Genomic DNA, 23,702 nt, shown 5'->3' on the forward strand with positions numbered 1-23,702 from the left:
GGCAGCTTCCACATAATTCGGGCCATTTCCTCCTTCACACTGCCAGAGTGATAAATGCTTCTCAGCTTTGCCAAATCTCTGCCTTGCCAGACTCCTCATCATAGCCAAGCGTGGCCCTCTTCTCCCCGATCACGAAGTCAGAGATGTCTGAAGACATGTACTGTAGCTAAACTAGGGTGAATTTTAATGGGAGATTAGTAAGACACATCCTTGTCCCGAAGCTGACCTCCTGGCAAGGCTCACACTCTTGCTCTGAAGGCTATAGAGGAGATGGAGAGCAATGGACCGTTTTCAAAGGAAAGGTCACCAAGAGTTTACCGTGAGCAAGATGACATTTCCTTCTAGCTTTATTTACAGAGCCAGATGAACCATTTCAACTAACATTTTCAAACCCAGCATGGGAAGTTTCAGCCTGAACAGCTAAAAACTGAGAAAACTGTAAAAAACTGAAGGCAGGGAAGAACCGTTTGCTACCAGCTCTCTCACAGAGCTTTTCCCCTTGTAACTAACATTGGCAGCTGTGGGGCAGCCAGTCTGCAGTCCAAACGGTCACTACATTTCTTTTTAATGGGGTTTTGGACCTGCTTCAAGCCTCGTCTAAAATTAGGCCTTTTACTAGCTTTTTAAGTTTTCCAGTTCAAAGGGTAGATGTTTTGTCAAACCATTACTGAAAGGTTACAGACCGAGGTTCTGAAGAAGGCTCGAGACATCCAACAGAAGCTGTTTCGCATTTTGTGGGAAGCTAAAAGTGCACAGCTCAGAAAGGCAAAAGTGTTGTACTTCGCATTAATTGCACACTGCTAACCTCAGGAAAATACAGTTCCACTTTTTTATGAAAAGCAAGGGAATGAGAAAACTAAATATCCTGATACAGAGCTCTGGGTATAATCACAGTGCATGGTGATTTAGATGAGCCCTTTCAAAGAGACTCTTTCTGCGTGGCACAAGTTATTGCTGAGTCACAAACAAATGCCAGCCTGACTGACGTGACCCATGGTTGCTTGCCTCAATGAGATTGCAGAGGGGCAGAGCAGAGGAAGCCTCACTGCCTCAGCCTGAATGTTATGGTTCAAGAATCAACAATGTTTTTGCTCAGGAAATTGATAGTCTTTGCCAACCTCAAACTGGAACTGCGACACCTCATTCATATGCTGCATCCTTCCCAGGAAACTCAGCTCCAGATATAATACTTCATTTTCCTTTCTGCTTGTGTCATTTTGCAGACAGACATTGGAAAAAGGTTAAAAGTCAAAACAAGCAAGCTTTATCAATAAGTTCACATTTTCTTGAAATACATAGCAGCCTCAGGGTGGCAGATCAGATTGTGTAAGTTGTTTGGCTTTGAAAAATTACTTTTATTCATCTTCCACAAGTGCCCCCCAGAGTGTGTTTTCTGGAACATTCAAAAGGAACACTGCACTAATAAGTAAGTGCTTTACCCTTTTACTTTTCAGAATAAGTATGTTAGCTTGTCTTTAATTCAGAGCAGAGGCCCTCCTGGACCTTTTATACGTGAGCTTTTTACATGTTGTTTTTTCTTTTACTTACACTTCCATTTACTGATTATGTCTCAGAGTAAAGAAGATCCTCATGAGGAAAATAAAATTTTAAAGAGACAGATAGGCAAAACCATAACCTATATGAATCCTCTGTTGTTTTTATAATCATCCACCTACTTATTGCAATGATTTGTTCATTCGTCTGCTTGGACTCAAGAAAACAAAATTTTACAAGTATTTAATCTTTTCATTTTCACAATAAGCTAATCAATTAGTGCAAATGACAATGCACTCTCATCAGTTACCAATATATTGCTTTATTTCTTGGTAGCAAATTAAGGCTTTATAGTGAGATTTGTACAGTACAGGCCAATTTAAACATCAGAAACCTTAAAAACCATGTAGCACTATTCACTCAATTTAGCTTAGCCAGAAAAGTAGATTTTTTTTCCTAATAAACAGTTAAACGTTACTAATGAGGCCTTATATTTCATGAGTGCAAATGGCTCTAAATCCCACCATCTTCAGAAATGGGCTCAACATTTAACTGTTCTTGGGGCCGTTTTCAGATAAAGGATAAACAGAGAGTATAGCTGGCTCGGATAAAATACGCTGTAATACTGGCTGGAAAAGAATCTCTAATTTTAAAAACACAGAAAGGAAAACTAAAGTGATGTTAACTGGTCAAAGGATGGGATTACTCTCTGCTACCCGCTGACCAGTAACAGTAGCAATAACAAATTCATGTTCCTTGGCCCTCCTTGCTTCAGTACAATCGCATTTGTAATTCACAGGTGGTGACATACCAGAAGTTAGGAAACTCCAAACTGGAGGAACATACGTACGTTACAGGACTTTTTGCACAAGCAGGACAAGTTCCCTCTGCAGGGACGTGCCCAAAGCATTGCTTTTTTGTAATCTGAGAGAGCACTGCTGCAAGTATTTCCTCAGCAATTATGTATTTTTCGTGAGCATGTGGATTTTCGCTTCATATCAATGATTTTATGAGTGTTGTCTGGAGATGATGGAACTACTGCTTATGAAAACCAGACACGGTGCTTCCCTTCTTATGTTCTTTACCAAGACATTTATAGCATTTGAGATGAATGTATAAATTCACAATGCTGACTGTATGAATTCACCTGTCAGTCATGCACAGGGGGCCTGCCTGAAAATATCATCACCCCCTCACATCTTTGGCTTCCAATCTGAGCAGTAAATGCGAAACTGAAGAGAAACGGCTGCCAGAAAACAGTGAAGAAAGGAACCACAAAATGACTGTGTGCTCTGAGAAGAGAGGCAGCAGAGGGGAAACTCCAAGCCCTGCTTGCTCTTGCATGAGCAAGAGTGATCACGAGAGTACAGTGGGCTTGCAGTGTCACAGGGCAATGTTAGTGTAGTAATTGGCAGCCATCTATCCAGCCTTTGGGAACACAAGACTCTGACGTGAATAACATTCTAAGCCCCTCTCTCTCCCAGGATGTCACCTAACAACAAGCTAACCTCTTTGAAGACCTGAGATCAGCCATCTACCTGTTAAACTGGAGGGCCACAGCAAGGGGTGAGGTTTCTACATGTACTAAGGCACATACTGAATACACCACAACACATGTGCCTGGGTTGTGCAGAGAGAGGCAGCTGCAGCAGTGTCACGGCTGCTGAAGAGGCACCATGAAGGAGCAGACAGGCCTTCTGGTGACAGCAGTACAGTGCAGCAATGGGCACTGTCTGTGTCAGCCATTCCTCAGCATCACAGGGGCCCCAGTGTTCTGCAGTGCTCAGTACACAGTGTACTCAGCTTGTTGCAGAATGGTAATAGCCTCTTGGATTGCTGGCTTCTCCCTTTGCAAGGCTACCAATATCCCATCTGTTTTCCTTCACTCAAGTGAAAATGTCACTGCTTATCAGGCCCAGGAGCTGCTACTACAGATGCAGGTAAGGGCAGATTTAGAACCGAAGGCAAGTAGTGATGATACATAAGTGACCTGGAAAAGAGCTTTCCACGAGAAACCATGCTTCAGCACAATCTCCAGGCTCGTGCAGCAGAGTGCTCAGCAAAGGCCAGCAGGTCTTCTGCCTCAGTGAAGTATATTTAAAAACACCTCCCAGTATTTCCTGAGGGATTACAATGAATGACTACCGAGGAAAAACTACTTGGAGATAAGGGGATGCTTTATCAGCCATATTGGAGAAGTTGGAGAACAGAGACACATATTGCATAGTCAGCTTTAAGAGCACAGCTGGAATTCAGATGTGTTTGACACAGCTTAGCAGCCTTTCCAAAGGAGGGATTATGTGCTATTTCCTTTGGAGGTAGCTACGTTAGCTTGGGACACGATCATGGCTGTTACGGAAATGGCACACCGCTAGGGATGCTGAGCACTCACTGGTCGTGCATTAAGGCAGGTTCTCAACGGAGACCCACCGCACCTTAAAAAAGTGATCATACACAAAGCAAACAAAATAGTCCTCTAGAAATGCTCCCTCATCAACGACATACAAGAAAAGCTGACTCCCGTGAGCTACAAAAAAACAGCATTACTGAATATGGGAGCGTGTGTTTATACATCAGTGTTTTTAATACTGCATTGTAACAGCAGGGTGTTCTTTCAGAAGAAGGCAGGGTTGGTGTGCTCTATAATACAGCGCTTGCAGTGTCGTTTAACAAATCGCAGAGCATCCACAGAAACATCGCAGTCCTGCACATTCAACATCTGCAGGTCAAAACAGTTGGCAGCTACAATCTGGAGGCCCTGCCCAGTGATGCTCTCGCACGATTTCAGGCTGAGGCGCTTCAGGTTGAAGCAGTTGAGGGCTAGAAACTCCAGGCCGGTGTCTGAGACCAGAGGGCACTTGCCAATATCTAGCGATTTGAGTTTTGTGCAATTTTTGGCGAGGTACTCCACGCCGTGGTCCGTGATGCCCTCGCAGCCCCGCGCATTGAGGTAGCGCAGCTTGCTGCAGTATTTGGCTATGTAGCGGATGCCCACATCTGTGATCCGGCCGCAGTGGGCGATGCTCAGGTATCGCAAGCGCGACTCCAGCTTGGCTATCTCTCGCATGCCGAAGTCACTGACAAAGCGACAGTCGCTCACGCTCAGTTCCTTAATGGACGTGCAGTAAATCATCAGGTAGCGGAGACCTTCGTCGGTGATGCGGACGCAGCGGCGCAGGTACAGGTGGGTCAGCTGAGTGCAGTGGGCGGCAATAGTGTGCAGTCCTTCGTCCTCCAGGACAAAGCAGTCCGTCATGTCCAGGTAGCGGATGGAGATTTGTTTGCCGTGTAAGGGAGACAGCTTGATGGAGGCTTCGCGAGTCAAGCTGATGCATGTTACTTTGGAGCAGCCTATGTGGAAAAACAGTCAATTTAAGCAAGCAGTAAGGATAACTCAGACAGCAAGACCAGAAAGGTGCGCGTGACACGGCATGCTGGATGCCAAAAAGGCATCTTCCAGAGCAGATATCTACTAGAAAAGCCATCCTGATTGACTAGTCTGGGTTTGCTGTGATGCATCCATTTACCCGGGCAAAGACACTCCACTGGGGTCAGTGAGGTTTCTTTGGATTTTGAGGACCAGCAAAGCCACAGGCCACTTTTGCCTGCATCACAAATGGTGAAATAATGGCCCAAGGTTTACCTAGGGAAACTCGACAGCAAGTTACTTTATAAACTCAGTGTCAATTTGAGAGAACGGTGTTACACGAGAACCATGCAGCTTTTTGACCAGAGGCACTCATTGCTCACTGGTTGAGTTGGTAAACCAACATCAGAGGCTCTTGCACCATCAAATCCTGTGATAAAAAAGAAGACAAACCCCACAAACAGTCTAAAATGCATCTGGAGAACAGATGTGAATCCAGCCCCAAGTCCACAGTGCAGGAAGGATGCAAAACTATCGCAAGACCATTGGTCTGCAGAAGGGCGGAGATTTGAGTAGTGTAACGAGAATGGGGAGAGTCAGCAGGAGCTAAGACTTGTAAGGGCATGGGAGGACATGAACAGGCACAGAAAAGGATTATTTGAAGTGTGTAAGTCCGGCCACAAATGGATAAAACCAGACTAGAGGAGAAAGACCAGAGCTTGCAAAGGAAAGAGACAAACCTAGATTAAAAGGAAAAACACGCTCACAGACTTTCTCCATTTTTGTATACTGGTGAAAGCTTTTTTGGAAAATGCTGTTTCTGCTCCATTGCAAACTTGCAGTCTCAGACTACTGAAGGGCAAGTCTTCCCTGAAAATGTCCTGTTCAAGTGGGCTCACTGCATTCACGTGGCCAGAAACAGCTGCAAGAAAGACGGAAGGGTTGGCCAGCAAGTGATCAAGGCCCAACAGTTCCAGCCACAAATGTCTACTCAAATTCTGCAACTTATACCTGAGGAAGTGCCCTCAGGAAAGGATAGAAGGAGCTTTTCTGTACTGCTGGAACACTGGCCAAAAGCAATGAACTGAGCCATGAAAAAAACAGAAAAGTTAAGATGACAACCTTACAGCCCCATGGATCATAAATGCTGCACAAGTCCAGTAATCTGAAAAAAAAGAAGGCATGCCAATCTTTGTATAGAGATCTCCTCAAGAACGTGGATGATCCAAACCCATACCACTTGATACAACAGGTCTTATTCAGACATTTATTAGAAGGATTGAATATGCTGCAGAAAAAGAAAAAAAAAAAAAAGAAAAAATCTTCAGATAATCCAGGAGGCTCACGCAGATGTCCAGCGTGGAATACGGACTTGAAACAGTTTACGATCTACAGTTAAGATTTCTACATTCCTCACTTGAGTTTGCAGCTGGAATTTTAATTTAGGCTTCAAATTTAGTTGAACAGATGCAAAGTTTACCTTAGGCCTCAAATAATGGAACTGGCAAATTGTCCACAGGTCATGTAGAAGCTCTGGGACCTTGAAGCAAAACACTTTTTTCAGTGATCACATTCTTTTTAAAACTATTTCCCCTTCAGACTGCCTTGCAGATCCATCTATACTATGGTGCAACTTTCGTAAATGTTTGCATTCAAATAAATACTATACAGATATAAAGCAAAGTTTTTGTGTTTTTTGTTTGTTTTTCTTTGTTTGTTTTTGTAGAAGGAAAGGAGTACAGTTCAGTATTGACTGGTTTAAAATTTCACTCCAAATACACACGTTGTACTAACTGATACTAAATGCACAGGAGGTGTCCCCATCCTTGAAGTGGGTTTTCATAGAAAAAGCTGGCACCCAGGCATAAATCTGTCAGTTGTGTTTGCACAACAAGGCTGATGGATTAAGGCATCAGTCTGAATATTTCAGGATATCTCTGGATATGCTGACTAGAATTCAGTTTTCTAATTTGGTGAAGTGAGAATGAAAGGCTTATGGGGTGAAGAAGAATGTTTAGTCTGCTGTGGATCCAAGAAAGGGGAGAACATTAATGACCACAATTATAGTGTGAACAGGTCAGAAGTATCTCAGCAGGGTTGGAGTCAGGGTGCATAAGTGTGTGATCACAGCCCAGCATCATCTTGTCTAGTTACTTTGGCTACAACGTGAAATATTTCATGGAAAGAGTATTCAAAATGGTTCTACTAGAGAAAGAGTCCATACTGATATGCAACTACCTGATTTTTAGGCAAAATGACAGATTTCTCGGTCTGTAGCAATTTTTCTGTCCTAAATAACAAAAAATGTAAAAGCAAAACTTCTGTAGCAGGATTTTCCATAAAGGAAGTAAAACCGATTTTTAAAATGGAGGAGTAACTTCCAAACAGATTAAAAAATTGTTGGCAAGCGTGTCAGATAATAATTTGCAGTCAAGCTCAACCAGCTTCTGGAGATATCTCAGACTTGCCCACAAAGTGGATGTTGAAAGTGACAGAACTTCCATTGTGGAGAACTCTGGAAGTTAATAAGAATGTCTGGTTTTGACATTAAAGATTTTGGTATGTTCTTGCTGCCAAATAGCCAGCCAAGAAGGAGAGGGATTCATGTGAACTGGGTTTTAAATAACTGGCTACAAGTACAGCATTAGCCCCCAGCACAAGTACCCAACCTTTCTTGTTCACTATAAAATCAGATCAGTGAACTCCTTCGGTGCTGAGAATTGCCCAAACATGTATGCAAGCCTTGTCCTTCTAATTACTCCCTGGATTGATTACAGAAGCAAACTTCTCACATGAGATCTCCTAATAGTAGTCCACATTTATCCAAGGCCCTAGAATGCAACCTCATTTCAGACAAGTCCAGGGACAGTCTGTACAGCAATTAAAATTGCTGTTTGAAATCTTGTTCCTGGAATTCTTTTAATATGGCATTCAGCTACGAAAGTAAGAGCAGGGTGTCTTTTTTTCCTCCTTCTTTTTGGCCTCCCCTGACATACCTTCTTTTTAACACTTATTTCCCAAAGAGAAATAAAAGAAAGCAGCCCTGGCATAGCTTGAGGCAGGGCTCAGCGAGGCGAGTAAGTTCTTTCAGCAACTGCAACGATACTGACTAGTGAGAATCTGGCCCCCCCAGCCTTTGTGGAAGACGGCTGTTCCTGTTTTAAGTTCAGGAATCATTCCTTCTGTTTGAGAAAATGGAGAGGAAAAAAAAGAATGAGGGCAAGCAAATTTGCTTTATAAGAAAAATCCCCAGAGATGGACAAGGTGATGTGTTAAGAAACATTTTGAATCTGCCCAACAGTATCTCTATGCTCATCCATGGCTTTCTCTTGCACTGGTCGTTAAGGTGTTGCTCACTAAACCAACTATACTTTCTTTTATCTCAAACCTGTTTACCCTCTTCGCAGCTTGCCCTCAGCTCAGCAATTCCACTTTCCTATGTCTCCAGAGCCAGAATATTGGGCTAATGAACTCTCCATGCCACATGAGTGGATGTACGTTAGAGAAATATCAATATGCATGGGATATAGCCAACCTTCAAAGTGACATGAAGCTCCAGGTTTAAATTACACAGGCATACACATTTACTCCTGATACTGGAGATGCTTCAACCTGAATATGTGGTAGCATCTCCCAGCTGTTGTCTGCACATGCTGACACAACTAATTCAGATATAACCTGACTGTGAATAGACTCTCTGGGACAGAATCCCTAATCAACTGTCAACTGCAGAGAGAGGTCACAAAACAAGTGAATAATTTTGATTTGTTACTATTTGTTTTGATGCTATCCTTCTGCCATCTGCCATCCTGGGAAATAGTGAGTGAAAGAGATGAAAAAATTAGTTGAAAGAAAAAAAAAAAAAGAAAAAAGAAAGCAAAGCAATGTGCACCCGCTGGGAAATTTTTTGAAAAATCAGCTTATCTGGATACAAGTGACTCATCAACATCGTTTGCAATTCCTACTGTGCTCTGCTTTTTGTATAGCCACCAATACCTCTGCAATGGCAAATCTGGAAATCAGGTCTAGCTGATTATTATAGGGTATTATAGGCATTAGACTGATAACAATGTGAGATCACAAAATAAATACTGAAATTTGCATTTACTTCGGAGATCTGCTTCAGTGCATCCTTTTAATTAAATACCAACACATTCTCCAAGAGGAAACTGTGTGTGGCTGACCTTGGGAAAAAGAAATAAATAGAAAAAGAAATAAATATCTTGTACCCCCAGACACATCTGGGGAAAACTGTCTCAAACATTTCTGCTGATCTAAACAGCAGCAGTGATATACTGCAACTGTAGTGAAAGGATGAAGTTTCTAAGCAAGTGTATACACTATAAAAGAAAGTCTCAGCTAGCTGCACCTGGTTAAAATAGGAACAGGAATAGGAAACTAGAAGACTTTGAAGTTTCACTAGGAATGACATTTGATATTAATACCTAGACAAAAAGCCTAGCACAGGCTGCTTTATGCAAACATCTAGAAGTGTCCTGGCTGTCTGAATGGCTCATCTCTGCCAGCATGCCTCCATCAGAGCCATTCTGTCCGTGAGCTGCTGCTGGCATGTGGGTCACTGAGATCCCAGTGGTGCCCAGCACACTGGAACAGTGTGAGTGTATCTGTATTCCTAGCTTGAAACGTAACACAGAACGGGGAAGTGCACAGTTTTGGGGAGCAGGTGCCTGACTGGCATGAGGCTTTTAGACTCCCAGGCATCCATACTTAAATATTTCCCGTTACCTGACACATCCAGGTGTTCCAGATTTGGACACAGTGACACGACATCAAAGACCGCCTCGTTGGAGATATTGTAACAGCCAGACACCTCCAGCCGCCGCAGTTCCGGACAGCACTGGGCAATGGTGTAGAGTCCTCTGTCTGTGAGCCGCCTGCAGCCACTAACAATTACCGTCTCCAACATGAGACATACGTTGGGTGTATCCTGACAAAGCCTTCGCGTCAGCACTTTAAGAGCCCTGTCCACATTGATGGTCTCGCCGGTCAGGCGTATAGTCCTCCAGAGCCGGGGGTCCCAGGCGAGGTTGTACCAGCGGCGGCACACGCGGGCGCAGCGGCACAGCTGGTTGGTGGGCAGGAAGGAGAAGATGTGGATCATGGATTGGTCGGGCAGCCGGTCGACGTGGGCCTGCTCCTTCTGCTGCTTGGCCGCCAGCCGGATGAGGGGGTGAGTGAGGCGGGTGGGAGGGGGAGAGTGGACCATGGCCACCGTTTCCCCAGTGACTGAGGATGACGAAGTAGAGGAGCCTCGACCATTCTGGAAACCGGGAGATGTAGGTGGGAATATCAGTGCTGGACTGGGAGTGCTGAGAGTCCGCATGCTCAGGTCGGAATCTGGAAGACAAAAGGCGGGATTTCAGCGAGCAGCCATTTTGCCAGAGAGAGGGAGGACACGCAAGTTCTCAGAAACACAAGGAGGCTGTGTTCTCAAAGCACTGCTCATCTTGGTGCTGGCCACCCAAAGCACTAACAGAGGGCAGGCTGTGGGCCCATGCCTGAACGTAAAGAGGAGACGGTGGATTCCAGAGATTTCACACTGTCATGCTCTTGACCGAACAGCAAGGAAACAAATCCATATGAACCAACAGACAGTAACTGCAGTAAGCTCAACAGCAGCTGGGCACCCAGGGGCTGTCAGGGAGGTACACAGCCATCCTTCACCTCCTTGCTCCTCCAGGCATTCAGGGAGAAGCCAAGAGAAGTTCAGGAAGCAAATGCTGCTTCATTCACCAGGTCTGGGCAGGTGGGAAAAACACAGCCCTATGCAGGTATTTTCACACAGAATCACAGAATTGTAGGGGTTGGAAGGGACCTCTAGAGATCATCGAGACCAACCTCCCTGCCAAAGCAGGTTCCCTACACCAGGTCGCACAGGTAGGCGTCCAGGCAAGACTTGAATATCTCCAGAGAAGGAGACTCCACCACCTCCCTGGGCAGCCTGTTCCAGTGCTCCGTCACCCTCACCGTAAAGAAGCTCTTGTGCAAAGAAAAAAAATTTTCACTGTGTCATTAAAGAAGTTCATTTCTCCTTCATGCAAACCAGGAGTTCAACTGAGAATCCAGCAACTGGCTCTGGGGGTGCTGGCTGTGCTGCTTCTTGCCACCAGAAAGGCACTTCTATCCGAAGTCACATTTAGCACAGAAGAGCAAGTGGCAGAGAAACAGCATGCCTGGAGCTTTGTTACAGAACCACTGCACAACGCTTACACCAGCTTTTCCCTAGTGCTATTGTCAGGTCAAAAGCAGCTAACCCAAAACCACACACAACAATTTACTACTTCTTTACCATCTCACAAACACAAAAATAAAGGACGTGCTACAAAGAAAGCTTGAGTTTGACAGAAGTTCATTTCTGCAGTTTTGCATTTCTGCTGACATTGCTGCCTAAAAGTCATTTCCATTCATGCTCCCAGCTCTTCACACCATTCAATGCAATACAAACTAGTAAATGGAGACAACTAGGTGGTATTTCTGGCAGTCAAACAAATGTCACAGATGATACGCTGAGAAATGAATGCTGCCAGAGAGCTTGCTCGTTCCCTCTCTGACCTGTCCACACTGACTGCCACATGATTTCCAACTCTTAAGTCTCCACATTGACCACACAGGCATTCTTTAAGAAGAAAAACTCCATACAGATGAATATAGAAAACAAAACACAGCACCCAGCAGGATAACAAGAATTGAGAATGGAGTAAGAACGGTGGTTTCACAACATCAAGATTTGCTCCATGGTGCATCTTTCCCTGTCCCTTCAATGTTCAGACATTTCAGGGAAGCATGCAAAGCCACCTCCTTAAGCTCTGAGCTTTGTAACCGTGCAGCACTGATACGGGCTAAGCAGGGCGCATCCTGAAATACATTCAACAAACCTACCCAAACCAACATTTAGGCAGAGTTTTTAAATTAACTATGTCTTAGTTGAATTTGATCAGTGATACACAGATTTTCCCACTGAGCATTTAGCTTTCAGCCCAGCACAGGCTCGGTCTCACCTCACTACAGCAGCGGCAAACACAAGGTTTGCATTTTCTGTGTGTATGTGAGGGTGAGATGTGCAACTGCTTGGCTGGAGAAACCAAGACACGAAGTGCACAAGTTTGCCCAACGCCACCTTAGCTCAGCTGAAGACATAAAAATCATCATTTCCCACTGTGAAGAGAGAACCCCCACTACACAGTTCCTTTGCTCTTCCTCTTTCACGCTGTGTTTCACTTAGAAACTCAGTATATCAGCAAGAGGAAGAAAAACCATTTTCTTCAAGGTTTCTGAGCGTGGTCTATGGCTGAGTGAATCTAACTCAGGGATCTGTATATTCCTGAGCAAGAACGATATCTTAATGCAGCGTAGGTTTTGCAGACACTCTGCTCCCCTTTGAGACCCCTAATACCCCCCTGGCAGCCATTGCAAATAATTGCATGGAGGAGTGTTATTTGGAAATGGTCTAGTATACTTTGGTATTTTAAAAATGAGATTTACAGCTGGGGAGGAAAAAATCCCACCAGCAGCAGCCAAGCTCCTGCAGACAAGCACTGGCTCCACGGACCACTTAGGCAACAGTCCCCTAGATTAATCCTTGCAAGGCCTTACCATATGTTTGACCTCCCTCACATCACCACCAAAGCCAACAGCAGTGCCTGACGTTAAACATGTACATAAGATGTGGCAGATTTGGAGCCTTCACTTCTTGTTCCTTTCTTGAGACTTTAAGATGCTTTTAATACAAAAGAACAGTGTGATCACCGCCTGTAAGATGGGCTCCCAGCACTGTGTGAAAAAACAGTTTCAGTCTGTGATTGTTGAAAACATCAAAAAACCATCCCTACAGGCTTACATTCTTCACTACTCTTACACTTAATTATAAAACAGCTTCTAATGCTCCATGATGCTCCCCTCCTGTGATCAAAGCACCAAGCCAGTACTGTTAATCTCCATTCCTTTTGGACCAGAAGTGGCATTCCTTCCTCATTCCTGTGCTAACTGTGCATAGTCTATACCTCAGACATTCTGGATGCATAATGAATCATAATGTGGTTTTTAACTTAAGACTTGGAGCTAAAAAAGTGGCGTCCTTCTGTTTTATGGGTACTTTTCGTGCTCTCTTCATGCTCTCCTAATTCTATCATCATTGTAGCAGTTCCAGATGTGCACCGTGCATATCCTGAAGGCGTTCCATGTGAAACTTGCTCCCACACACCTTCAGGACATGGACTTCCAGATATGCACTGGTCCGTATGAACATATCCTCTCCTCCTCCCCCTAAGTACACATCTTAAAGGGAAAAGGAAACACAGGAGGTGAGTTCAGGACATTTTAACCAGTAAAAGCTCGGAAGGCTTTCTGGTAGCATTCAGAGCTTCAGCAAAAAACAGATGGCCTACTGTACGTTTTCCAGTCTTTTCTAGTACTGTTGTGAAGGACTTCCTGCAGCACTGCATCAGCTTCAGTTTAGTTTTTCACCTCTTACTGAACGCCAGCTACTAGCCTGAGCCAAACCAAGACAGGGCAGCTTACTGATGGTATGACAACGATAAATGCCAGCATGTAGGCGCAAACCAAGTAACCGACTGCAGTTTTCAATACAATCAGTCTACTCACAAAACATATACAAGCACATCTTGTCTTGAAATCCCTCCCCCCCCCCCCAACCGTTTCTAAACCTGAAATGCAACTTCGCATTGTGGTGATCTTCAAATGTAAAAAAAAATTGCAAAGCAGCCCTGTGTTTCCCTCCCTACAACCTCATTTACCCCTCTCCCTCCCTGACCACCAATGCATTTCTGCAAGAAGCTTTTTGTTATGGCTTTGCTCAAGCTCTGAAAACCATTTGTTGATGTAAGACAAAATTTCTTCACAATCTTTAAAGAAATCTCAAAAGATGCATACCAGAAACAGAGCTATAAAAGCTGACACAGATGGAGAAAATGCACTGAAGGGAGTTTTTTTATTCCACTAAGAATCTGGTTTATTTCAAAGTTTTCTGCTCCCATTTTTTCTTTTCTTAGTTCTATTTTTTTTCCCCCAGTTTGTTTCCCAATGCATGCATACATATGGGGAATAATAGCCTTCTACACACATGATTCAAACCAAGATCAAGTGTCTGTGCATGCTGGCCCTGACAACAATAGAGTTTCTGACTTCAGAACCAGAGGCAAAAAACAGTGTCATGCTTTTGTGAGACAGCAGTGGACATTAATGTCAGACACCTGATGCCTGGATCCCAGCATGGCCTTCTTGAGGCTGAACTGCTGCCCATGTTGGAAGCCGGACTGCATTCAGCTGCACCTTTAGTTAGGGAGCTCTGTGTGCACCTGTTTTAAAGTGATCTCTATGCAGAGCTTGTAAAATTAAAATGAAAGTTTCAATAAACATTAACAAAGCCTCAAATAGATGCTTCGTGTTGATCTGCTGCCACTGCTGAGATTTTTAGCAACACTGAGGCAAGAATTTAGACTACAACTATGAGTAAGCTCTGAAGAGTCAGTATAGGTGAGGAAAACAAAAAGAAATTGGCATTTTTATCAGAACATTAGATGCAAAATAATATGAACAAGAACCATTTAAGCATAGTATGGAAACACTGTACACTCAGCATCTCAGCAGTAACAGTGCTGCATAAATATTAGCTATTTAGCTGAGTGAAATGTTGGTGTAAATCTTACATTTTACCACTGTACCTCCACCTGTGCCCATGCCTGAAATACTTCTTTACAGAGGCTGTGAAAAGTAGAAGCTTAATGGCCATAGAAGCAGAAGTACAAAAATAGGGACAGGCATCTGACGGGCTTCTGCCGGACTGATTCAGCACAAGACTCCTGGATATGACAGGCTGGTGTCAAACTTGGCTGCATCCCTTTGAGGAACTGAAAAATGAGCTGATGCAACAGGCTACAACAGTCATTGGTGTTCTGGGACACTGGACACATAAGTAGTCCCAGAAAAAACATATACCTACAGAAGAGCATCTCCCACATCCGAAATGTCACGTGTTTTTCAGGTTGAGGTAGCACTGCTGACCTCGCATCCTGCCAGCAACCAGGACTGGCTGGAACAAAGCTCACTGCACAGCCTCACGTGAAACTGCAGCAGTCTCCTAGAAGGGGTTGGTCAGCAGAGGTACCTACGCGATTTTGCAACTTTCTGTGATCAAGGCTGCACAGAATGAGTAACAGGGCTGGATTAGTTCTCTCGAGGTCTCTCTCCAAGTACACTTAAACCAACCCTGATGTGCATGTCTGCCCTGTTCTTTATTTCAAAGGAAAGCTATAACTCAACTCACTGAAGTGCCTGTTCCAGTGTTGTCACTTTATCAAGTTTCTAAGTTTTTCCTATTACCCAACTCATGTAAGAAGCTGTTTCTTGCCCTCTACTAGAGCTTGTGAGGAATGACAGATCTCCACTACTTCTGCAAGGATTTCTGGCAGCTATGTGCTCAAACTTCAGTCCTTTCTTCCTAAACACATCACTAATACAGTGTCTCCTAGACATTCTCCAACTGTGAGCATTTCTCCCAAAGCACAGTACTCCAAAACAAGCACAGCACTCTAAGGTGCTGTGGCTACAGCACCAGCAGTGGCTACAGCAGTGGTTGTAGCCAGTGTGGCTACAGCAGTGGCTACAGCAGAGTCCTTCTCTCCTGTATTTCAGCCTTCCAGATTTCAACAGTCTCAGAAGGATGATGCATTCAGTATGTGATTCAGCGTATTGTCCGCATTCCCATGTGTCATACAGCTGCCTGGCCATTTATTTTCATCATCTATTTCTACCTACTCTACCAGTCTTCCCCACACCTGCCTCCTTAATCTTCAATTTTTTTAAAGAGTATTTGGAGCAGAGAGCAACCTTCTAAAACTGTGCTCGTTTTCAGTTTTCCAAATATACCACGTCATACATTTTGACCCATTCCTCTGTATACACGTAGTTATGTATGTCAATTTAATTCAAACAGACAGCTTCTGGAGAGGGATGGAAAACTAGCAAATTATTAAAGAAAACTGCAAAGTATGGCTCTCTTTGAAACATCATCACAGCTGACAAATATGCAGTTATAACTATGCAATATGCTATCCCTCTTTTGCGGCCACATTACAATGACTTCATTTAGTCGGCATTGCTTCCTGGCTTACTTCCAACACATATATGCAAAAATCTAAATAAACCTGAGATAGGTTACAGCTCCTGTTTCCCTCTCACCAAACCATTTATTCTTAGCAAGACAAGAAATTAGCTTGGAAACTTAAGTAAAATGAAGGGATCAGAGAGACTTAAGAAATTAATTTACAGCTTTGCTGATCTTGTGAGATCTCGTAGGTCACGCAACTCTCTTTCTGAGCGCAAAAGATCTATGACAAGGCTCAATATTTCAGTGTAAAAACGAGCAGCATCAGAGCTCATGAAGTAATTGCATCCACATGCTCCTGGAAGGAATGGTTCCACAGAACTTAAAATAACCCTTTATGGTTTTTAAAAACCTCCCATAGAAAGTAATAAGAAACTGCACCTTTTGAGCAAGACTATAGACATTGTTACAAGACCACGTGGAAGAGGGCTATGTTAAAATGTGAAGCCATTTCACAGCTGTTTCTGTGTGACATTTTTACTTTACATTACACCGGTGTGACATCCCTATGATGTTGAGCTCCAGTTTTCTCTAGTCCATAAACTCTGCTGAACACTTTTAGAGACCTATCTTGCATTCCTGGCATATTCATGCTTTATGCTTAAACAGCACTGCAAGTGAGATAATTGTTAGAATTTTATTAGGCAAATAACTCTTCCTTGCAGTATTTTTGTCAAAAGCTGGCACATATTTGCCCCCTACTGACTTTGTCCCCTGCCACTTGGCAAGGATTAATTTTATCCACATCTTCTTGAGCAGAGCTAAAAATACAAAGATTGAAGGGAAAAAAAAAAAAAAAAAGAATTTAAAAAAATCATTCATGGTACTATTTCTCATCATATTAGTTCATCATATTCATTTATGAAGTCAAGCCATGTACATTTTGTCTCTAGTACCAGTGCTGATACTTGGTGTATCAGTTCTGGTAAAAGGGTTTGCCAGTGTGTCACTTCTGGAAAACTACGTAGAAGTAGACAGCCTGGTGCGTTTGTAACATATTCAGTAAATACCTAACCCCGAAATGAATTCCCTCACATGCTGAAGTGCAAGCTCTTCTTAAATTCTTTCAGATCACACACTTTCCTAACTCCTTATTGTATGCCAGGGAACTCCTCCTGCAGTGAGTGAGGAATGCAGGAAGAGAAGATGGATGGAGCCCAACAGTTAGCACTGAGAACCCAACAGCCACAGGTCTGAGCAGTGTGTGCTTTTGGACTTCTGGCTTCACTCTCAACCCTGAATGCTCACTAGGTGTTGCTTCTGGTACTTCAGGTGTTCTGCTGGAGTGTATTCTTTGCCTTTGCTTCATCTGAAAGTAACTGGCTTTATACGCCTGTGGTGGTAACTAAAGCATGGTAAGAGAGGACTAAGAAGAGAGTTGTTTCCAAAGTGAGTGTCTGACTTCAATGAAAATGCTAATATAGGTGAATATATGCTAATATAGGTCTGGCCTCTGACCTTCACTCTCTCTTGGAGTGAAGAAGCACACACCCTCCACCTTCCCCAAAGCCTGACATGCCTCCTTCCCAATGCAACCCATGCCACTTTGAGGAGAGGCATCTTGCTCCCCACTAGGTTCTCAATACTGAGTTATCAAGAGATTGGACACATCACATTTAATTGCCCCCCATTTTCAGGATTACCACATCTACAGCAATCCAGTTCTTTTCAGTGCATTACTTTGAAAAATGCAAAATACAATTGTGGTTAACAGGGAAATAGGCATTTACAAACTTCCAGGCTTCTATATGAAGGTTTAAGATAAAATTAGACAACAGAAATATGTCAAGTTTGCTCAACTTCAAAGTCATACTAAGAAGCCTACCACCCGTTCTCTCTCTTCACATGACAAGAGCGGTTAGAGAGTCTTATTTGACACAAGAACTCCATCCAGTGAATACAAAACATCTTCTCAACATACCCTGAGAAAATGCCTGGGTCTAGTGAAATAGACTTACAACTACAGTCAGTCTCTCCTTTGAGTCAGTCTGAGATGTCTGAACTACTCCAAGGTGAAAATTGAGTACGGTCAAACATTTTTTTGCTTGCCAAGCCAGGCAACATTTACATTTTTGTGTTTCATATTTTTATGTATTAATCTTTTCATTTCAAATCCATTTAACGTAACTGTAGATGAGCACACTCTGCCCAACACTAGCTCTCTAGCCACAAACACATGGCCAGAACCAATCACTTGGAGTGACACTGAGCTGGAGCAAAACGATAGTCTGTCTTCCAATGATATGCTGACATTCAGTTATGTTGATACAAACAGGCCTGTGCAATCAATGTAGATGGAAAACAAACAAATGCCTCATGACTCCCACGCAGAAAACATCTAAATCCGAGCAGCCACTGCAATCAGCTGTAGCTCTTCTAAAATTTCACTTCCCAAAGATGGGAGCATCTAGAACACAGGTTTTATCAGTTTTCATTACTACAGAACAACTTCACGCCAAGTTGCTGTACACAAGTTTATGAGAGTGAGATGTTTTCAAGACTCATGTTTTTTTCACGTGGACCAAAGCATGGTAGACCTGAAGAATCTTGAAATGTAGTTTGGTAAGATGTGCATTGCTCTAAACAGAAAATAACATACAGACTAGAGGAATGCTTGCCTTGGGGAAGCTGACAATGGAATGATACGCTCATGGTGTTGGGTAATCAAGATGACTTGCATCTAGTCGGTTGCAAATTTTACAGCAGACAAATAATTCCCCCAAGAATGACTATTTCCAGCACATCTACCAAAAGTTAATTATTTGTGGAACAGACCATTGTTTTTCATAATCAAATACTGGTGCTTTAAAAAGGCACAACTCTCAGAAATGACAGACTGAAATTAACAGCGGGTCCAAGATTTGGCCTCAAAAACTGGAGATAATGATAAAAAATAGGGTAAACATAAGCTGAAACAGTAGCAACAGACTTAAAGCCACAAACTGCGTTCCTCTCAGCATTCAGGTTTTGATGGTAGAGATTCATTAAATCAGTGCAATTTACAGTTTAAACATCCTTCCTAAACTAAATTCGGGCTTTAAAAATTGAAAATCTGCTAAAAGGCAACCCTGCAAATTATGGGACAGAAGTGTACACAGCACAATAAAAGATGTATAGATTTAAAGAGGAAATAAAATAAAAAGGGAAAGAAGCAAGTCCCAATTCCCACTGGATTCTATTGCAGGACACCTATAGAATTCTATAGAATGCCCCCAACTCCCGACTGAGGAGTCACATGGCAAGGCAGATGGAGGTACAACCCTGCCATACAGTGCAGGGATAGGGGCACCCCTTCTCCACTCTACCTACACGTGACTCTGCCACTTGGGTTATCAGCAAGGGAGTGATAATAAAAAGTTCTGCAATGGAAGAAGAACTGCTGGGTTTGTTATTATGTCATTGCTCACTTCAGGGTGACCTTAACTCAGGTGAAATCTTCTGACTCCTGCAGAATTACACTGAGGCGGTGAGAGTCTTCCAGGCAGACATGTTTACTCTTAGGCTAATGCTTTAGCAGACTCAAAGGGATGCCACCAAGGGCCTGACTTGGCTATGCAGGATGGGCACGGATTGCAGATAATCATTGAGACTGCACAGAGCGTGACTGAAGTCTGTCAGGGAACACCTGCTCCCCATCAGCTCAGCTATGTTTACACTTTAGGTTCCAAAGTTTATTTTCTTTCCTACCAATGAGATTCCTTCAAAAGCACCTGCTACTATCCTGACAAAGCATTCTCTCATTTGGTGAGCAAATACCTCATTTTCTAGGGCCGGGCTCCTCTCCCTTTTGACACGTGGCCAAACTGAGAAAGCAAGGCTGGTTTCCAGGGCTTTTCAAGGAATGGCAGAAAGTTCCACTTAATCCATAGTTTTATGTTTCTTACAAATCCACGGTGCTACCACTATGCTTACAGACAAAGAAATACATTCAGCAAAAAGCTGGCCAAAGCCACTTTCCAGAGGAATCAGCTCTGGACCTGAGTGACCTGGACCTGATGGGGAAAAAAGGAAAGAAATGTAATCTCCAAAGCAGAAACTCAGGACACCAGCACAAAGTTATCCAACAGCTCTCTAAGAAAGACACATGAAATGTGGATTTTTTTTAAAATAAAAGACATTTCACATTCTACAGGTCCCAGAGTGACAGCAGTCCCCTCATCTGCTGCAAGCATACTCAATATTCGTACAGTGATGCACTGAGCAAGCACATAATGCTTATTGAGAACCACAGGGATTAACATTTTGCTTATGGGAACTTTGGGAGTTAAGCAGGGAGAGAGGCACGGCCACTGGTTGCTCTCTCCTACTAGAAAATGTAAACTGGCTCAAGCCCAACAGTGCTAAGTTGCGTGGATTCCTGACCACCAGCACAACACAGGCCCAGACTATGTCAAAACAGATGATACTTAAAACTGCAGGAGCAGTGCATTAGCCATCCTCTAAAACCCAGCCCCGTCGTCTGAATTCCCACTTGCTGTGTCTGCAACTTGTGATGTATAAATTGCAGATTGCTATTTATATGCAATAGCATATGGCACACTGACATGTGAGGAGTATCAGATGTACACACATGTAAATAAATCAATAATTCAGCACTCTGTGTTTATGGCAACTTCAATAACTTCCCCGTCTACAGGAAGCCATAATAAATAATTGCTTCATTTTGCGTAGAATATTAACTGACTGTAATAGTTACTTTACAATTCACTGCATTTTCAATTTACTGAAATAAAACAATCAAAATTGTTCACTGACTTCGTTTTCCCACTTCATTAAACCAAAATCAATATGGAAAAAAAAGTGGCATTTACACTTACAATCATGAAAAGAGTTCTTACCCAGAGCAAGAACTCTAGAAAAAAAAAAGCATCACTTAAATCCTTCAGCTCTATGTTTAATATTATCCTAACCTTATTGTATCAAATGTTATCACTGATGTCTCGCTTTATATGCAGTTTCACATTTATCAGCAGATTTAATACCATTAGTTTATGAAGATATCTTAGGCAGTAGGCTTAAAGACAGCAAAAGAAGCATTAGGAAACAAGAAATATTTGTCATCATGATAAAACAGAAACGTTACTTTGTTTTACAAAGCCCCAAAAAGTGATCCATGCAGGGGCATCTCATCAACTTATCATAAATATTTGAAGAGGGGTTGTAAAGAAAACACAGCCAGACTCTTTTGAGTGGTACTCACTGCTAGGACAAGAGACAACAGGAACAGGAGGTTCACTCTGAACATCGGGAAGCATTTCTATGCCCTGTGGGCGATGGACCACTGGCACAGGACAGGCTGTGGGGTTTCCTCCTTGGAGATCTTCACAAGTCATCTTGACATGACATGTCATGATATTTGCTTGGCAGTCTGCTCTGGATGTCCGTGCTTGAACAGGGGTTGGGTCAGATGGACTGTATGAGAACTGTTGAGTCATGGCCAAAACCACTGATTGACCACCTGGTTAAGGTGCAGACAGAGCAAAACACTATCCTACTGGCACAATGCTACCAGATTCTATTAGCAAAATGATGACAGGGTAGTATTTACAGGAAATGTGATGTAAACTAATTTATATTTAAAGAGGCTCAGGTTCTAGACAAGGCATTTGATACCGTGCTGCAGTTCTACAAGGTACTGAAGTTTGAGGTGAATGAATTATGGTAATGACTTCATCCCTTTCTCATTTACACAAGACTTCAAGCAACAGACTTGCACGAAGAACAAACCTTACAAAAATGTATTTCTGGCACTTTTCAGTATAATTTGGAAATGTGGAGCACAGCCAACAAAGAGAGATCAGTAAGGCACATTTTAAAACTTCTACCCGAGAAAGTTAAAAGAGTTTGTGTTAGCAAATGTTTCTGAGACCCACAGTGACTTCACATTTTCCATCTCAGTGGATTTACAAGCACAGAGGTTGATAGTGCAGTATCTGGGAGCCGAGTCCTTAGTGAGATGTGCAGAGCCCCCCGCACTACTGGTGACTGCCAGGAGGTTGGAGCAGCCAGTGACGCAGTGGATCCCAACTCCCCCACTTCACACTACAACTGAAGCACTGCAGTCTCTGCTCACTCACTCTGTTCTATTTGTGGCAACGAGTCTTTTTCTGCTAACATCACTAATTGCCTGGAAAGTATATCCCTCATTTCCTTATGCTGAGCTGCACTTCACTCATGCTGGATGTGTGACTATTTAGAGCACGTACCATGTATAGTAATGTGCCACTCTGAGAATGTCAGTATGAGAAATCCTGAATGAAGAGATGAAATCAGATTGCTAACACTGGTACAACTAAGCTACTGCAATGCAGTTGAAAATGATGTTTAATGATACTTACTTGTTCCTCCATTTTAATTCCATTTACAGAAGCATCAGCTACAGACAAGACAGTTGTAATACTGGTATTACACATAAATCAGGAAAATACCTGTGTAACCCCAAGCATGATTCTAGAACTACAAAGTGCAGAGATGTTACTATTTAATCTTATCTAGTCTGGAAGAAAGTGAAATCTGTTGCCAAGTTCTCATTACTCTGTGGGCATAACCAGCAGTATCACTGGTTTAGTTTGGAAAGACTGTTTTGAGATTGACGTGGAAGGAAATGGAGGTGACAAGGGCATTAAATGACAGGACGTTCTTAGTGACAGGAATGTAGATGCAGCTTGTGTAATATAGAGGTCTGTAGCAATGAAGCATAGGAATCTTTCCATTTGAATATCGCTCTGTTAAGTTCTCCTTAGAAACAACTCCATACCATGTGAAATGAGTCTTTTGTTCAGTACCTGCTGAGACTGTTAATCACCAGGAGATGGAAGACAAGCTATTATTAGTAGCCAGAAATCTTCTTTATTCACAGGTTTTGTAGCAAGTGAATTCCGCCAGCAGAGCACTGGATTGTGGTTTAACTGCATAAATACCTGACAGCAGCTGTAGCTGACACTTTACAGAAGGGCACTGCAGCAGGGTCTACAAAAGAGGAGTGCAAGGCTCACAGTCAGACAGATTGCTCACACTAAGCAAAAGTCTGCCTCTACCATCTTGCCTTTCTAAGGAAAAACACCTTACAAGTCTTTGCATTTATTGAAGTGAAGCAATATCTGACCCACAAAGTTTCTACAGTGAATGGCCTATGTTGATTCAGAAATCTCTATTTCATAAACACTGGAAAGAGAGCAGACTGTGTTCCCAAATGATTTGGTGTGTTATAAAATAGCCAGAAGCCATCTGAAAACCACACGAGAAAAGGCTTCAGAGAGAATCATACGAGAAAAGGCCTCCACACCAGAGGGCTGATTATTAGGCACAGACCCTAGCTTTACTCTGCCTTCTTCTGAAGCAAAGGTGGGAACTAAGCACACAGTGATCCATTGGTCATTTCTCATCATTACTCTATAACATTCACTGGTGATGTGATTGAGTCTTCTTTATGAGTATAATGAGTTTCATGCAAGCGCAGCAGTATCTGGGGAACAATTCAGACACAGCAAGTTATTTTAGCTGAAACTACAGCTGGCAGAGCCCTCGGCTTTGGCAAATCGCTTATGTCCTTGTAATGCAACAAAGCCTTGTCTGCCTGCAGCACACTTCAGCAAGGTTACCACCTTTCTGTGAAGGGCTATTTAAACCTCAAGAGGAATCTAGATATTTGTTTATTAAAATACTCCAAAAAGTCAATACTGTAGAGCAACTCCACCA

General features: G+C 42.9%; 1 protein-coding gene across 9 annotated transcripts in view; it reads right to left on the minus strand.

The window, feature by feature from the left end:
* Nucleotides 1-1,800: 1,800 nt before the first annotated feature.
* Nucleotides 1,801-23,702, minus strand: part of FBXL7 (F-box and leucine rich repeat protein 7) — a 310,991-nt gene continuing 289,089 nt past the window's right edge. For all 9 annotated transcript variants that reach the window (XM_052704048.1, XM_052704046.1, XM_052704047.1 and 6 more), the window contains 2 exons: nucleotides 9,608-10,219; nucleotides 1,801-4,845 (listed from right to left, as the gene is read on the minus strand). In XM_052704048.1, coding sequence (XP_052560008.1) covers nucleotides 4,109-4,845; nucleotides 9,608-10,219 — 1,349 coding nt within the window. In that variant the 3' untranslated portion in view covers nucleotides 1,801-4,108. The remainder of the gene's footprint in view (nucleotides 4,846-9,607; nucleotides 10,220-23,702) is intronic.

Source organism: Tympanuchus pallidicinctus, unplaced genomic scaffold (genome assembly GCF_026119805.1).
Source record: "Tympanuchus pallidicinctus isolate F22 unplaced genomic scaffold, pur_lepc_1.0 scaffold5, whole genome shotgun sequence".
Lineage (NCBI taxonomy): Eukaryota > Metazoa > Chordata > Aves > Galliformes > Phasianidae > Tympanuchus > Tympanuchus pallidicinctus.